Below are 18052 nucleotides of genomic sequence, written 5' to 3'. Positions count from 1 at the left end.
TCCGCTCCGTATGAAAACAGAGTGACCACGCTAGACGGATTTCCGGAATCCTCGGTCATGTGATCCACGTTGTAACTCGTGGACGTGCCCTCTATGCGTTCCACCGGCGTCACCTGCGTCCAGATAGTACTGCGTCCAGATAGTACTGCAAAAGATACGCAGACACAATAGTGCACACCGTAGGGGCTAACAATAAGACCAAGCGCAAAGTTCCACTTACTGGATAAAAGCTTTAATAATAGCAGTATTGCAACGTAGTAGCGTAGCCTCCACTTCCCAGAGAGGGCACGCATAGAGGGCACGTCCACGAGTTACAACGTGGATCACATGACCGAGGATTCCGGAAATCCGTCTAGCGTGGTCACTCTGTTTTCATACGGAGCGGACCCTAGGTTGTCGGGATTACAGCAAGATTTCTGAATACACCCCGCATTTCACCAGAGGTGGGAACTTCGAGAACAGGTACTGTGAACCACCCTGGTTGTACGGGTAAAGTGTTATCCATTTTGCGCTGAGGTACTATAGATCTACAACCCGAGTATAGGCCGACCCTCCAACTTTTACCTAAAAAAACTGGAAAAAGTTATAAGCTAAAGTATAAGCTGAGGGTTGGAAATGGCAGGTAGAATTTCAGGGTGAATCTTGCCTACAAGTCCTGTAAATAAATGTCCCAATAGAGCAACTGAATGAAAAGTGGAGCATAGGCAGATACTAACTACCTAGAAATGGCACTACATTTACACAGTTCTATCACCATATGCTATAAGTTTACTTCTTGGTCTATTGCGGGTCACTTTACATATAATAAGAGATAATGTAAGATGAATAATAGCTGTGTCGTCCCCCTTGTAATGGATGTGTGCCCCCACTATGCACAAATGTAACACCCCCACCGTAGACACAGCGGAGCTGTGCATCAATAGCTGTGTAGAACTCCTTACCCACCGTTCTTGTGAATGATACCGACACTAGCAGTCTTCTCCCCACCGTACTTGTTATGGATGTGTGCTGTTGGGTGCATGCCATTCAAACTCACTGATCCGCGCTGTCAGGTCCTCTAACTTCCAAGCTCTGGGTCGGGGGGTTGTATATTGAGAGCCATGTTTGCCATTAACACTGACCGCACTCCGGGTCACCACAGCACTGTGGCCTTCGCATAGGCAGAGCGGTGTGTGATTCTACCGGTCTGCACTGAACTCCGTTCCTTAGCCTGTCAGTCCCGTCGCATCTCTGACGTGATCCCTCTAGTGAGGCGCCACTAGAGGGTGTCATAGCAATGGGACGGACTGACAAGCTAAGCAACCCAATGCAGCGATGCACAGACCTGTATAATCACTCACCGCTCTGCATATGCGAAGGCCGTTCCACAACCAGGGGCACGGAAGTTAGAGGATCTGACAGCGCGGATAATGAGTTTGAATGGCATGCACCCGAGGGCACACATCCATCCATAACATGTACGGTGGGGAGAAGACTGCTATTGCGCGTATCAAGAACGGCGGGTGGGGACAAAACCAAGCAGTTCTGCTGTGCATATGGTGGGGATGCGCTTGGGGGGGGGAGACTCGAGTATAAGCCAAGACCCCCACTTTTAAGCCACTTTTTCGGGCCCAAAAATTCGGCTTATACTCGCGTTTATACGGTAAGCAATTTTATTAATTATGTTATTTTCACTACAGTTCCTCTTTAAATGTAATTCTACTGACTGAGAAGCAGCATTTGGTTTTGCAGTCTAGTTATGTATTCTATCTATTGAGTATATTCACTAAATGCCAGTAAAATCACTGTGCGGTGCACACACAGCGTATGACAATTTCATGTAACTGACGCTATGTTTGTTTGACAAGTATCGCAACTTGTGCAGGGCCGGTTTAAGCAACAATGGGGCCCCAGGGCAAAAAAAACCTGGGCCCCCCCCCCCCCCCAACAGATACCCCGGAACAAAAATCGACATTAAGGGGCCTTTATTGCAGCTGGTATAGTCAGGGTGTGAAGCCCCAATCGGTCGGAGCTCCACATTCTGGCTACCCCAGCCTGCACGGGGAACAAGGGGTTAAAGAGTTTCAGGAGGGGGGACCCCACATCATTTAAAAAAAAAAATTCCCACACTCTAAACATAAAAAAAAATTGGGAAAGTAGGAAAAAATGCCAGGGATCTTCATACAGCCATATTGCGGCTGTATAGCGATCCCTGGCCAAAGCACTGCGGCTGCGTATGGACCCCCTGGAAACCCCGTCAGGAAATTTATTGCTCTTTCTTTTGATGCATGTAAAATTACACTACCGTTAGGTTTGCTACTAAAAGTGACATTTACCGCATTTAAAAGTATACTTTTTTCCTTTGAAACTTTAAAATCGTTTTTCTCAAAAACTGTAACGTCTTTTTAAAAAATTGTTTTTCCCTCTTATTCCCAATGATCTCTTTAACATATCCTGCAAATTTAGGGTTTCTAGCATTTAAGGTGGATTTGCTATTAACCATTAAAGTCGGCGGGTTTTTAAATGTGTATTTTTTTTCCTTTGAAACTTTAACCTCCTTGGCGGTATGAAAAATACCGCCAGGAGGGAGCGCAGCAGTTTTTTTTTAAATTTTTTTTTTTTTTATCATGTAGCGAGCCGAGGGCTCGCTACATGATAGCCGCTGCTGAGCGGCATCCCCCCGCCCGCTTCGATCGCCTTCGGCGATCTCCGATCAGGAAATCCCGTTCATAGAACGGGATTTCCTGGAGGGCTTCCCCCGTCGCCATGGCGACGGGGCGGGATGACGTCACCGACGTCACTGACGTCGGGACGTCATTGGGAGTCCCGGGCCACCCCTCGGCGCTGCCTGGCACTGATTGGCCAGGCAGCGCTGGGGTCTGGAGGGGGGGGGGGGCCCGCGCCGCAGCAGATAGCGGCGATCGGGCAGGGGCCGGCGGCGATCAGAGTGCTGGCGCAGCTAGCAAAGTGCTAGCTGCGTCCAGCAAAGCAAAAATTATGAAAATCGGCCCAGCAGGGCCTGAGCGGCACCCTCCGGCGGCTTACCCCGTGTCACACACGGGGTTACCGCCAAGGAGGTTAAAATCGATTTTCTCAAAAACTGTAAGGTGGATTTGAAATTTTTTTTTCCTCTTGTAGCCACTGGGGGCCCCTACAAGCTCTGGGGCCCTGGGGCAATTGCCCCCTTTGCCTCTATGGTAGCACCGGCCCTGAACTTGTGTTACTGTGCAATACCAGTAAAGCTGCCATGTGCTATATACGCATGGTATGTTTTAGGTAGATAGATAGGGGAATTAAATATGCCCCTATCTATCTACCTAAAATGCCTGTTTGTCTGTCTGTCCTTTAAACTTATTTACCTGTGTATCTGCCCATACATCTATATCTATCTACCTATCTATTTTTCTATATATCTACCAGTCTATCTTTCACCATCCATATCTCTCACTCTTTCATACTGATTGTTTCTCTTTTTCTCCCTCTTTCTCACTCAAATCCTTGCACAATCTGGGCCCTGGTTACCTGAAGGACATGTTGCAACTGCATCACATTCCCCATAATCTTTGATCAAAAGTCTCTAATCATTTGGTCACCTCCAGAGTCCACCTCAAAACCTTTGGAGACAGAGCCTTCTGACATGCTGCCCTTACACATTGGAACTCCCCGCCAGAGCCGGGACAAGGTTCTCCAGCACACAAGGCTGAGACACTGAAATGCGTCCCCCTATCCCTCCCATCCCAGCCGTCAAACACTGATTGCTATTTGATTACGAGGCACCCCAGGACCCCCAACACCTTAATCTCTAGTTATCTGGCTTGCAGTCACTGCCATGTATCCCCTTTTCTTATTTATCTCTGCTTCAAACACAATGGGGGAGTGATAGCTAACTGAGTTGTGTGCCCCGTCCTACACTGCACCCTGAGGCTGGAGCCTCTCTCGCCTCTGCCTCGAACCGGCCCTGCTCCCTGCCAGACCCAATCGGGACATCTCCATCCCTGGAAGCATAAAAGTCAAAACTGAAAAGCCACCTGTTTAGTCTGTCATTTATGAACACCTGTTTCCACTGTAACACAGTCCGGCCTGCAACCCTTTATTGATCTGAGAAATATCTATGCGCTTTGAGTCCTATGGGAGAAAAGCACTTTACAAATGTTATTGTATTGTCTTCCTCTATCTACCTCTTTATAAAGAGAAAAATAAATAGAAATTACCTGTCTCCTGGAGGAAATGGTGTTATTAGAACACCTTGTTGACAGTTTGGAGTTGAATGCCTTGTTCTGATGAGTTGAATGGCTTCTTCCAGCCTTTACATTGTCCTTGGGCTCAGATGGTATCGGGTTCAGAAACAGGATTCTTGCAATGAGCCCATACAGAACAGTGGCCAATGTCATTGGCACAGCATAGAATACAGCAAAGTCGATTAAGTAGATTGGAGAGTAGTAACTCCGCTCAACTCTATAGCCACAGTTGACAGCGGTGCCATCTCTGTAGACCGTGGTGTTGAGATCAAGCAAGAAGAACCACATCATGCAATAAAGGGAGGTGAAGAGCCAGACAAACACAATTATCTTCTTGGCTCTGGAGATAGTGCACAGGAACTGGGCTTTGATTGGATGGCAGATGGCCAAGTACCTCTCCACTGTAAATGCCGTTATGGAACATGACGAAGCGTTGATTCCCAAATACTGGAGGTAAGTAATGCACAGGCAGCCCATGTATCCATATACCCATGAGTTATAGATACTGTCGGTGATATTGGGAAGTCCAGCTGCTACCAAGACCATGAGGTCAGCTATGGCAAGGCTAACAAGGTAGCAGTTGGTTGGGGTTCTCATGTGTTTAGTCCTTAGGACCACAAGTACGACCATAATATTGCCAACTATGCCAAGTCCACAGATGACAACCACCAGGAAAATGGTGACAACCTGGTACTCCAAACCAATCCATTCTCTGTCTTGGAGGGCCGTGTCATTGAGTGAAGTGGATGTTTGGTTTTCCATGTTCACAAGGTCAGAGCTGCTCTTAGGTCGAAAAACATCCTTGTAGAAGTTAGCTAGGAAAATGTGTTCCTTTTCCTCTGTTTTGTTCACAAGATGCACTCAGTGTCCCGATACTCCAACTTCGATAGAGAAGCACTTTCTCTGTAAAGGAAAAATAACCATGACTCAATGGCGGAACTATACATATGCACCAGTCATGAAATAATTATCTTATTCCAATGGTCTGAATTGTTTTCTTTCTCTATTTGCTTTGAGAACCTCACATTATACAGGTCCACTACTATAGTATCAGTGGTGTAACTAAAATTAATGGGGCTACCCATCAAAACTTCAACAATGTTCATATATGTCCCCTCAATGTCCACACCCCTTCCCTTGCCTCCTCTTAATGCCGTACACGGCCTTGGGGCCCAAATCACAAGGGTCATAAAACAAGTGTGGTCATCCCTCATTATCTTCCCAAGTTCCCACACATTTAAAGTGTAGCCACCTGTATTGGAGGAAGGGAAGGTTAGTAATTTAGGTCCCCAACAGCCCTAGGCCTAGGGGGCTATGATCGCAGGGTCTGCTTCCCTCTAGTTACTTCCCTGCACAGTATTCTACCTAGACCATATTACAGTCTATAATGTTGGGGACCTTCCTATGGTTGTAATGTTATGTATATGTGCATGGTAGTAATCGGCAGCTTGGTGTATGGTTTCCTTTCAGGTCCACTTCCTTCCCTTTCGGCCAATCAAATTTTTGATTGGTGACCCACCGTCTCTTATTTGAAGTCAGTTCTTTTATGAACCTACTAGGTAACTGGTGAATTTGTTCCTTTCTATAGGTTAGGTGTAATAATATAAAATCTGTTTGTTTGTTTTTGGAAGGTCTCCATTAATCATGATCTCTTGTTAAGCTTGTCGGTCTGTGCCTTGACACAGGGATCTACTATGACCCCAAAACGATGATCGGTGGTCAAGAACTTGTGCTGTAATGCAGGCGAAATGGAACAAAAAAAAATTTGTTCCCGGTTCCCAATGTGTGGACCTTGTGGACTATCGTTATAGCCATGGATTTTTATAAACTGTGTTGTTTGTGAATACAGGTAGTGCCCAGTTAAAGAACGAGATAGGGACTGTAGGTTCATTCTTAACCTGTATCTGTCTATAAGTCGGAACACTGTGCCATCTCTGTTCCCTGTACCTCCTTTGTGCTCCCCTGTGCCTCCAGTGTCCCCCTCTGTGTCAACTCTGTTCTCCCACTTTGTCACTTCTGTCCCCCTCTTCCCTCAGTGTACCGCAGAAAATGTCATTTTACCAGTTTAAAGAACATTTTTTCTTTGAGTTTTTAAAATCGATTTTGTAAAAAACGACAAGGTCTTTTTAAAAAAAAAAAAAAAAAAGTTCTCTTGTTCCCACAGAATCAAATTTCACATTTCCGGGCAGGAATTTCACAAGTCAGGGATTACCTGTAATTTATTTATTTTTTGTTTTTAGTACAGATTACACCACTGACTGTTATGGACATTTATTGTCAAGGTCCTCTGTGGGGCAATTTTAGTATAAATCACAGTTTTTAAGGGTAAACAGATGATATAATACCATTAACAATTTTTATTTGGATTCCAAATCACTGGAAATAATCCCTCTTTTTCTTCTTTTCTTTCTACCACTCTATTGGGTAGATGCATGTATCTAAAGTAACATTGGCATGCACAGACTGCGCACAGCATATAACCCTTACTTCCACCAGTAAGAACCACAAGTTATGCTTCTAGTGCAACCCAAGCTACTTAAGTAGTGCAGCCGTTGCTAAGGCAACGTGCGCTGCAATCAGTAACGCTCGTTAGTAATGCACATTACCGTAGCAAGGGTCACGCTACTTAAAGGGAACCAGAGGCCCCAGGAAAAAGATTCTATACATACCTGGGGCTTCCTCCAGCCCCATACGCCTGGATCGCTCCCACGCCGCCGTCCTTTGCTGCCTGGATCCGCCGGTACCGAGTCCCGTCATGGCCGCCAGTCGGCCGGCAGACGCGGCCAATTGTCTGCATCACACGGGGCTCCCTTCATATACGTACGCGTGAGGCTGCTTACTGCGCAGCCGCATGCGTACGGGTATGGAGGGAGCCCCTGTGATGCGGACAATTGGCCGCGTCCGCTGGAAGTGACGGGACCCGGTACCGCCGATCCAGGAAGCCTTTCACTTTGTTAGGGGGTGTTTTTATAGATAAACTCCAGCAGTCCAGCAGTAAAGATGATGACCTCCAGGCTCACGGAGAGTCAAACAACATGAGTGAGTTACACGGCGAGTATCAATCATTTCGTGATCTATCTTCTATGTTATAACTTCTCACTTTGCAATGTCTTGATTTATCTTTCTTCCCCTACTATTACCGTATCTTTCGGTAAAGGTCCTCTTTAAGGTCCTCCTTTTTTCTTTCTCTGCCTGAAAGAGTTACATATCAGGTATGTAAGTGGCTGACTCAGTCCTGACTCAGACAGAAAGTGACTACAGTGTGACCCTCACTGATGAGAAATTCCCCTTTTTTATCTCTTTCTTGCTCTCAGAAGCCATTTTCTGCTAGAAAAGTGTTTTATAGTTGTAATTTCTTATCAGTGAGGGTCACACTGTAGTCACTTCCTGTCTGAGTCAGGACTGAGTCAGCCACTTGCATACCTTCTATTTAACTCTTTCAGGCAGAGAAAGAAAAAAAGGAACACAGCATAGCTATTCGTGTGCTAGGCACTGTACATACCCATGTCTATCTCATCATGTCACATTTCAGTTGGGTATCCTTTAAAATCCATCCAAAATGCTCGGGACGCAAATAAAGAAATAAACGACTGTGTACAATTCTCAATAAAGTAGAACGTGTTCATCTCCATACCAGTGATGTGTGAAGTTTTTGTTTTTTGTAACGTGACTTTTTTCCGATGTTTTTCCCCATCTCCCTCTTATGCTTTTCATGTCTTGTTATATAAATGTCTTTCTAGCGCTGAGTTCCTCTGAGGTACATAATAATCACACCTCCTGCAGAAGATGTGACTCTGCACTGCTGGAAGCAGGAGAGAGCAGCACAGCGATATACACCACAGCGGGAGGGAACTCTCACCAGCCACACTCATTCAGATACGTCCCTAACCGGATCACTGCTGTACCGACAGTGGCATAATCACTGGAAGCTGTGAGACGCACAGGCTTACCCGCTCCCTTGCCAGTATACACACTGCAGGTCCTGTTCTGTGAATAGAGAGAGGCAGGGCTGTTGTGCCAAATTAGATTTACAAGGAAAAAGTCTTACTTTGGGGGTCATGGAGGTGCATTATTCATCTAGTAAAGGAATGTAGAGAATAGTAAAAAAAAAAAGAAAAGGATGGAACATTGCATTCTGCAAACACAGCTGTTTCGAGTCATAGACAACTTAGGCAGTTGCCAAGGGAATGATCTCTGAAAGGATACACACTGTGGCAACAGTAGAGTAACTAGAAAGTGTGGGGCTTCATTATTATTATTTATTGGATTTATATAGCGCCAACAAATTATGCAGCGCTGTACAATAAATAAGATTACAGACAATGATAACAGGGGTGACAGACAACACAATACAGGTAATAAGCAGTAAGACACACAATGCCAGATCATACACTGGAGTAGTAGTCCCAATAATAGATTATTCTGTGTGTAAAGTGTACACAGTCATGTATGATACGCAAGGAGAGAGGGCCCTGCCAAACGCTTACAATCTAGAGCAGGGGTCTCAAACTCACGGCCCGCGGGCCATTTGCGGCCCTCGATACAATATTTTGCGGCCCTCGCCGGCAAAATCTTCCTTCAGTGCTCCCAAGTAATCCGCGAAGGAGGGGGCAAACCTGATGATCAGTGGGAGAGAGTTGCACAGTCATGCATGGGGATGCGAGATGCGTGGGGTGGTTAGGACGAGGTTGTTGGAGGAGTGAAGTGGGCAGACAGACGCCTGGGTCAGGAAGGAGATAGAGGGTGCAGGGGATCGCGGAATGTGAGTTGTAACTACGCTATACCTGCTCCCCCCGCCGCTGTGCCTATACTGGATGCACCTACCTATGTAACCTATACTCTGGGCACCTATCTATCTAACCTATACTCTGGGCACCTACCTATCTAACCTATACTGGAGGCACCTACCTATCTAACCTATAATCTGGACACCTACCTATCTAACCTATACTCGGGGCACCTACCTATCTAACCTATACTGGAGGCACCTACCTATCTAACCTATACTGCGGGCACCTACCTATCTAACCTATACTGAGGGCACCTACCTATCTAACCTATACTGGAGGCACCTTCGTATCTAACCTTTACTGGAGGCACCTTCCTATCTAATCTATACTGGGGGAACCTACCTATCTAACCTATCCTGGGGGAGCCTACCTATCTAACCTATACTGGGGGCACCTACCTATTCAACCTATACTCTGGGCACCTACCTATGTAACCTATACTCTGGGCACCTACCTATGTAACCTATACTCTGGGCACCTACCTATCTAACCTATTATAGGGGCACCTACCTATCTAACCTATAATGGGGGCACCTACCTATCTAACCTATACTCGGGCACCTACCTATATAACCTATACTAGGGGCACCTACCTATCTAACTTATACTCGGGGCAACTATACATGACTATCTATATTGAAGGCACCTACCTATCTAACCTATACTGGTGGCAACTATACGGGCTACCCTATACTAGCGGCACCTACCCAGCTAACCTATACTAGTGGCAATTATGTCTGGCTACTTATACTGGGGGAGACCTATAGCTGGCTAACTATACTGGGGGCAACTAGACCTGGCTAACCTATACTGTGGGCACCTATACCTGGCTCCACAGAGGGGGGGATTTTTAACACCCTCTCCCTGGGTGCATTTTAGCCTACAAACTGCCCTGCATACCCAGCCCCATGACACTTAGATTACCCAATTACCCAGAATATTTATTCAGCAAATACACACAGAACACACATTTTTTGTTTACTGTCCATGTGAGTGAGGAAAGACACCCTCCATCTGAAATGTTTTTTATTATTTTATGCGGAGTGCCTCCTGTATTCAGTTGAGCTGCTGTTCTGTACACAGCCCACAGATCTGTTCTGAGTTTCTACAAAGCTATAAACTAGGTCAGCAGCATCTCCACAGTCACATCATAGTTCTGCTTTGTAGAGCTGGGTGGTTGTAGCGTGGCTTTTACTGTCTAACAGAAGATAGCGCCCCTAAACATCTCATTTTTATTCTCTCAATGCAGATTAGAAATCCAAGGAAAATATAGATAGTTCGCACTGCATCAGTGGTGCTCAAATACCCCTTTTCAAAATTCGAGTTAGGTCGAATTCAAATAGTAAATTATTCGAGGTCAGTCGAATATTCGAGTCGAATAATTTTTACTATTCGATTCGACCTCGGAATTCGAGCTCACTATTCGAGTCGGTATTCGAGCTCATTATTCGAGCTGACTATTCGAAATGGCCTTAAATAGCTTCCAACACTTATTTTGAGGGTGAATGATGCAAGAAACCTCTTTTTTTCCAAGTAACAACAGCAAGTGATTATGTGGGGATGTTCCTTTAAAAAAAAAAAGTTGAAAAGAGAAGTTATGTCCAGAAATTTGTTCAGTACTGTATATACTTCTTCTTCTTCTTCTTTATCTTCTATATCTTCTTCTTCTTCTTCTATATCTTCTTCTTCTATATCTTCTTCTTCTATATCTTCTTCTATATCTTCTTCTTCTTTTATATTGTCTTCTTCTTCTTCATCATCTTCTTCATCTTCTTCATCATCATCTTCTTCTTCTTCATCTTCTTTTTCTTCATCTTCTTCATCTTCTTCTTCATCTTCTTCATCTTCTTCTTCATTTTCTTCATCTTCTTCTTCTTCATCTTCTTCATCTTCTTCATCTTCTTCATCTTCTTCATCTTCTTCATCTTCTTCTTCTTCATCTTCTTCATCTTCTTCATCTTCTTCATCATCTTCTTCATCTTCTTCATCTTCATCTTCTTCATCTTCTTCTTCATCTTCTTCATCTTCTTCATCTTCTTCTTCTTCATCTTCTTCATCTTCTTCTTCATCTTCTTCTTCTTCATCTTCTTCATCTTCTTCATCTTCTTCATCTTCTTCTTCTTCATCTTCTTCTTCTTCATCATCTTCTTCTTCTTCTTCATCTTCTTCATCTTCTTCTTCATCTTCATCTTCTTCTTCTTCATCTTCATCTTCTTCATCATCATCTTCTTCTCCTTCTTCTTCTTCTTCTTCTTCTTCTTCTTCTTCTTCTTCTTCTTCATCTTCTTCATCTTCTTCTATATCGTCTTCTTCTTCACTTATTTCTCTTTTCAAATTTTTTTTTTTAAAGAAATGCAGCTATTTTTGAGCGTAACAAATAGCTGGTGGCGCACGCATGTTGGAAGCGCCATTGTATGTGCTCCCTGGCAGTGGAAACACACAGACAGCAGGAGGTAAATTCAGCAGCAGGAGGAGGAGGATGAGTGTGTGGCAGCAGGCAGTCAATGAGGCAGGCAGCGTGACATAATAGCCCTGGTACCTAGCGGTGATACCAGGGCTGTAAATAAACACAGCAGGCAGGAGGTCCCAGACAGCGGTCGTGCAGCCCACATTGTGTCCAATACACAACTGGGACAACACAGTTTTCAACCCGGGCACCTCAGAAAAATTAAACCTTTTTTTTTTTTGGTTTTTTTGGTTTTGTTTTTACAACAAATTACACAGATATAGCTATTTTTTGACGTAATAGCTGGTGGCAGAGTGGCAGCAGAAGGTAAATCTGTGTACCCTGGCAGTGGGAAACACAGACAGACAGCAGCAGCAGCAGGAGGAATGGAGGAGTAATTATGTGTGCAGCTATTGTTTGACGTAATAGCTGGTGGTAGAGTGGCAGCAGAAGGTAAATCTGTGTACCCTGGCAGTGGGAAACACAGACAGACAGCAGCAGCAGCAGGAGGAATGGAGGAGTAATGTGAGCAGCTATTGTTTGACGTAATAGCTGGTGGCAGAGTGGCAGCAGAAGCTAATTCTGTGTACCCTGGCAGTGGGAAACACAGACAGACAGCAGCATCAGCAGGAGGAATGGAGGAGTAGTGTGAGTGTGGCAGCAGGTAGGCAGCGTGACATAATAGCCCTGGTACCTAGCGGTGATACCAGGCCATAAATTAACACAACAGGAGGTCCCAGACAGCGGTCGTGCAGCCCACATCGTGTCCAATACACAACTGGGACAACACAGTTTTCAACCCGGGCACCTCAGAAAAATTAAACCTTTTTTTTTGTAATGGTTTTGTAGTTTTGGTTTTACAACCAATTACACAGATATAGCTATTTTTTGACGTAATAGCTGGTGGCAGAGTGGCAGCAGAAGGTAAATCTGTGTACCCTGGCGTTGGGAAACACAGACAGACAGACAGCAGCAGCAGCAGGAGGAATGGAGGAGTAATTATGTGTGCAGCTATTGTTTGACGTAATAGCTGGTGGCAGACTGGCAGCAGAAGGTAATTCTGTGTACCCTGGCAGTGGGAAACACAGACAGACAGCAGCAGCAGGAGGAATGGAGGAGTAGTGTGAGTGTGGCAGCAGGTAGGCAGCGTGACATAATAGCCCTGGTACCTAGCGGTGATACCAGGCCGTAAATGAACACAACAGGAGGTCCCAGACAGCGGTCGTGCAGCCCACATCGTGTCCAATACACAACTGGGACAACACAGTTTTCAACCCGGGCACCTCAGAAAAATTAAACCTTTTTTTTTGTAATGGTTTTGTAGTTTTGGTTTTACAACCAATTACACAGATATAGCTATTTTTTGACGTAATAGCTGGTGGCAGAGTGGCAGCAGAAGGTAAATCTGTGTACCCTGGCGTTGGGAAACACAGACAGACAGACAGCAGCAGCAGCAGGAGGAATGGAGGAGTAATTATGTGTGCAGCTATTGTTTGACGTAATAGCTGGTGGCACACTGGCAGCATAAGGTAATTCTGTGTACCCTGGCAGTGGGAAACACAGACAGACAGCAGCAGCAGGAGGAATGGAGGAGTAGTGTGAGTGTGGCAGCAGGCAGGCAGCGTGACATAATAGCCCTGGTACCTAGCGGTGATACCAGGGCCGTAAATGAACACAACAGGAGGTCCCAGACAGCGGTCGTGCAGCCCACATCGTGTCCAATACACAACTGGGACAACACAGTTTTCAACCCGGGCACCTCAGAAAAATAAAACCTTTTTTTTTTTTTAATGGTTTTTTGGTTTTGTTTGTAAAACAAATTACACAGATATATAGCTATTGTTTGACGTAATAGCTGGTGGCAGAGTGGCAGCAGAAGGTAAATCTGTGTACCCTGGCAGTGGGAAACACAGACAGACAGCAGAAGGGCAGTACACAGCAGCCCACTGTAGGTGTAAAATGTGTGGCTGCAGGCGACGTAATAGTCAAAGTGAACCAGGCTGGCTTAGTGAGCAGGAGCCAGGAGGTGGTAAAGGGTGGTAAGGCACATTAACGATGGTTCTTAGCCAGTTCATGTCCCCCTCTCGCCGACAACAGGGGCCAGGAACTCGCCTTCCACCCACGCCTGGTTCATCTTGAGAAACGTCAGTCTGTCCACAGACTTGTGAGACAGACGTGAGCGTTTCTCGGTGACCACACCACCAGCTGCACTGAAGCAGCGCTCGGACAGCACGCTGGAAGGGGGGCAGGACAGCACTTCCAGGGCGTACTGCGCCAGCTCGCTCCAGATCTCCAGGCGCTTGACCCAATACTCCATGGGATCAACAGGGGCATCGCTGTCAAGCCCGCTGTAGGACCCCATGTAGTCAGCCACCATGCGGGTCAGGCGCTGGCTGTGACCGGTGGAGGATGCTGCTGCATGCACCTCCTCTCTAGTCACTGCTGCCGGAGCCTCTACAGTCCTGTAGAGCTCGTGGCTGAGAGACAGCAGGTCTGTGGGGCGCTTGCTGCTGGATGCAGGCACCTGCTGCTGCCTCTGTGCTGGCTGCTGGACAGTGGGGGTGGAAGGCTGGGGGAAGGCTTCCTCCAAGCGCTCAACAAGGGCCTGCTGCAAGCTCCTTATTTGTTGCGCTGGGTCTCCTCCTGCAGGCGGCAGGAACTGGCTCAACTTCCCCTTGAGGCGTGGGTCCAACATCATGCTGATCCAGATGTCCTCCCTCTGCTTCATCTGGATCACCCTGGGGTCTCTGCGCAGGCACGTCAGCATGTGCGCTGCCATTGGGAAGAGGCGGGCCACGTCTGCTGGCACATCGACGGCAGTGCTGCTGTCCTCATCCTCCTCCTCTGCCTCGTCAGCCTCATCCTCTCTCCACCCCCGCACCAACTCAGCTGCACTGTGCTGCTCCCCCTCATCAGCAGCAAGGTCAGGGACCTCCACCAAGTCCTCCTCCTCCTCCCCCTCAGAGGTGGACTGTGCAGCTGCTTGCCGCTCCTGCTGGTCCAAGGCTGCCGCTCCCTGTTCCAGCAAAGCATCGAGGGCCCTGTTCAGCAGACAAACCAGGGGCACCCACTCGCAGACCATAGCATGGTCCCTGCTCACCATGTTAGTGGCCTGCAGAAAGGGAGCCAGCACTAAGCACACCTGCTGCATGTGCCTCCAGTCATCATCGGGGACGATGGACGGGATGTTGCTGGTCTTGTCCCTTCTCTGAGCGGCGGAAACAGTGGCCAGGGCAAGGTACTGTTTGACAGCGCGCTTCTGTTCAACCAGACGCTCCAACATCGCCAGGGTGGAGTTCCAGCGAGTCGGAACGTCAAGGATCAGCCGATGGCGTGGCAGATCCAGCTCCTTTTGCACGTCTTCCAGGCTCGCACAGGCTGCAGCCGAGCGCCGGAAGTGACGCACAACGTTCCTTGCCGTTTCCAGCAGTTCGCCCATCCCCTGGTAGGTGCGCAAGAACTTCTGCACCACCAGGTTCAGCACGTGGGCAAGACAGGGGATGTGGGTCAGGTTTCCCCTGTCTATTGCGGCAACCAGATTGGCCCCATTGTCGGCCACCACCTCTCCGACTCTGAGGCCTCTGGGGGTCAGCCAAATCCTCTCCTGCTCCTGGAGTTTGGCCAACACATGGGTTGCCGTCAGCTTGGTCTTCCCAAGGCTGACCAAGTGCAGCAGCGCTTGGCAGTGGCGGGCCTTCACGCTGCTGCTGAGGCGGGGGGTTTGGCCAGGTGTGCCGGAGGATGGCAGAGGATCGGAGGAACCTGCTGCAGTTCCCCTGACCCTGCGGGGTGGCACCACCCACTGTGTTGCTGCTGCTGCTGTGCCCGCTGCTGCTCTCCCATCCTCACCCCCTTCCACCAAGCTGACCCAGTGGACAGTGAAGGACAGGTAGCGGCCTGTCCCGAAGCGGCTGCTCCAGGAGTCCATGGTGACGTGGACCCTTTCACCAACCGCGTGCTCCAGCCCTCGCTCCACATTGGCCATCACAAAGCGGTGCAGTGCAGGAATGGCCTTGCGGGAGAAAAAGTGTCTGCTGGGGAGCTGCCAGTCTGGGGCTGCGCAAGCAAGCAGCGCACGAATGTCGCTCCCCTCCTGCACGAGCGTGTACGGCAGGAGTTGGGAGCACATGGCCCGTGCCAGCAAGCCGTTCAGCTGCCGCACGCGACGGCTGCTGGGAGGCAGAGCCCTAACCACCCCCTGGAAGGACTCGCTCAAAAGGCTCTGGCGTGGCCTTTTGCTGGCACGGGAATCAGCAGACACAGCGGAGGAGGCCACTGAGGACTGGCTGCCAGAACAGGCCTCAGTGTCGGCAGCAGGAGTTGCAGAGGGGGGAGGAGCAGTGCGTTTCCGCACTCCTGCTGGTGCTGCTGGAGGAGCAGGAGGGCGGGTGGCTGCTGTTGCTGCTGCTGCTGCTGCTGAAGGCTGTGCAGTGATGGGTGTGGTGCCACTGCCAGCACCAGATGCCTTCAGCCTCTGGAACTCCTCATGCTGGTGGAAATGTTTCGCAGCAAGGTGGTTGATGAGCGAGCTGGTGCTGAACTTTAAGGGGTCTGCACCTCTGCTCAACTTCCGCTGACAGTGGTTGCAAGTGGCGTACTTGCTGTACACAGTGGGCATGGTGAAATATCGCCAGATTGGTGACAGAAACATCCCCCTACGGCATGGAAGCGCTGCTGCCTGTCTCCCTGTGGTGGTTGGGGGGGGGGGGGCTTGGGTGCGGCTGGTGGTGGTACTGGCAGATGCTGCTGCTGCTGCTGCTGAGCCTGAGACACCAGCAGGCTGTGGGACCTGCCTACTGCTGCCAATGCTTGCAATGATGCGCCTCCTTGCAAGGCCCACAAGCGCATCCTCCTCCTCAGAGCTGCTGAGGACGACATCCCCTGGAGGTGGTGGCACCCAGTCTCTGTCTGTCACCGGGTCATCATCATCCTCCCCCTCCTGAAACATGTCCTGCTGGGATGATGACCCCCCAAACTCCTCTCCTGATGCATGGATGGGCTGCTTGACTGTCGCCACAGTCTTGCTGTCCAATCCCTCATCCCCCAAAGTGCCCATCAGCATCTCCTCCTCAAGATCGCCAACAACAGCAGACAATTTACTCATGATGCCTGGGGTCAAAAGACTGCTGAATGACAGGTCGGCGAGTGACGGTGAACTGGCCTCCTCCCCAGACCCTGCTGGGCGACTGCTGCGAACAGGGGTGGTGGTGGTGGTGGTGAGGGTGGAGGCCTCGGATGCAGAGCTGATGGCGGGCTGCTCATGCTCCGTCATGAGTTGCACCACAGTGTCTGCATGCTTTTCCTCAATGGGACGTTTCCGACCCGGCTGGAGGAAAATCGGAGCAGGTGCTACACGCTGCTGCTGCTGTGTCTCTGCAGCATGAGTTGCGGATGCTCCTGCTGGGCGGCGCCCAAGGCGTCCACGGCCAGTGGCTATGGGAGGAATGTTAGCCACTGACGCTGCTGCTGCGGAACTGTGCATGGTGGCGCGGCCGCGGCCTGCCACAATGCTGCTCCCTCTCCTCCTGATTCCCTTGCTGCCCTTCCCCTTGCCCAAACCGCGCTGGCTGCCACTTCCAGACATCTTCGATGTTTTGGGCGTATAGACAAAAGTTTTTTAAAAGGGCGGGTGAAAAGTGGGGTACTTTAATGGAGTGGTTTGGTGGGTGAGGTGACTGAGTGAGTGTCCCTAGTACAGTAAGTAAGTAGTAACAGTCAGGAAGTACAACTAGCAGTTACAATAATCAGTAGTAATCACAAGTAAATTTAGTGTGTGTACACTACAGACAGTGAGTGCATGCACGCGCAAACACGCGCAGGAGCTAGCCTATGAACAGTGACTGAGTGAGTGTCCCTAGTACAGTAAGTAAGTAAGTAGTAACAGTCAGTAAGTACAACTAACTAATTACAATAATCAATCAGTTATCAGAAGGAAATAGAGTGTGTGTAGTGTGTGTACACAGACAGTGAGTGCACACACGCAGGAGCTAGTAGCCTATGAACAGTGACTGAGTGTCCTAGACTCCGAGTACAGTAAGTAGTAACAGTAAGTACAACTAACTAATTACAATAATCAATTACAATAATCAATCAGTTATCAGAAGGAAATAGAGTGTGTGTAGTGTGTACACAGAAAGTGAGTGCACACACGCAGGAGCAGCTAGTAGCCTATGAACAGTGACAGTGAGTGTCCTAGTACAGTTACAGTATATAACTACAATACTAATACAATCAGTAGTAAAGGACAGCAGAAATACTGGTATAGAATAGAGAGAAATAAACAGAGGACAGGAGGACAGCTGCCCACACAGGCAAGGCCCTGAGGCCTAAAGCTGTAAGCCTGCAGCAGCTGGCCTGTCTCTATGTAACACAAAAGCTACTAACTAAAATACAATGTCTAACTAACTAACAACAATATAGGAGTGTATAGGAGGTGTATGTGAGCAAAAACGCTAGGTAAATGACCACAATAGAGCTCTTGCTAAGCCAAAGCACAAAGGAGCAACTCTCTCTCTGTACAAGTCTCAGGCAAGCACGGAGAAACCTAACATGGCGGCCGCTATTTATAGGGTAGGGGCTGGCCAGGGTCCCCCTCTGTG

At 48.3% G+C, this 18052-nt stretch overlaps 1 protein-coding gene across 1 annotated transcript in view; it reads right to left on the bottom strand.

Annotated features, from left to right (window-relative positions):
• Positions 1-18052, bottom strand: part of TRHR (thyrotropin releasing hormone receptor) — a 77206-nt gene that overhangs the window by 39278 nt on the left and 19876 nt on the right. Inside the window, exon 2 of the mRNA XM_068234924.1 lies at positions 4191-5120. Coding sequence (XP_068091025.1) covers positions 4191-4979 — 789 coding nt within the window. The 5' untranslated portion in view covers positions 4980-5120. The remainder of the gene's footprint in view (positions 1-4190; positions 5121-18052) is intronic.

Source organism: Hyperolius riggenbachi, chromosome 5, assembly GCF_040937935.1.
Source record: "Hyperolius riggenbachi isolate aHypRig1 chromosome 5, aHypRig1.pri, whole genome shotgun sequence".
Taxonomy (NCBI): domain Eukaryota; kingdom Metazoa; phylum Chordata; class Amphibia; order Anura; family Hyperoliidae; genus Hyperolius; species Hyperolius riggenbachi.
The sequence above is the reverse complement of the archived record's forward strand: the minus strand, read 5'-3'. Positions and strand labels throughout refer to the sequence as shown.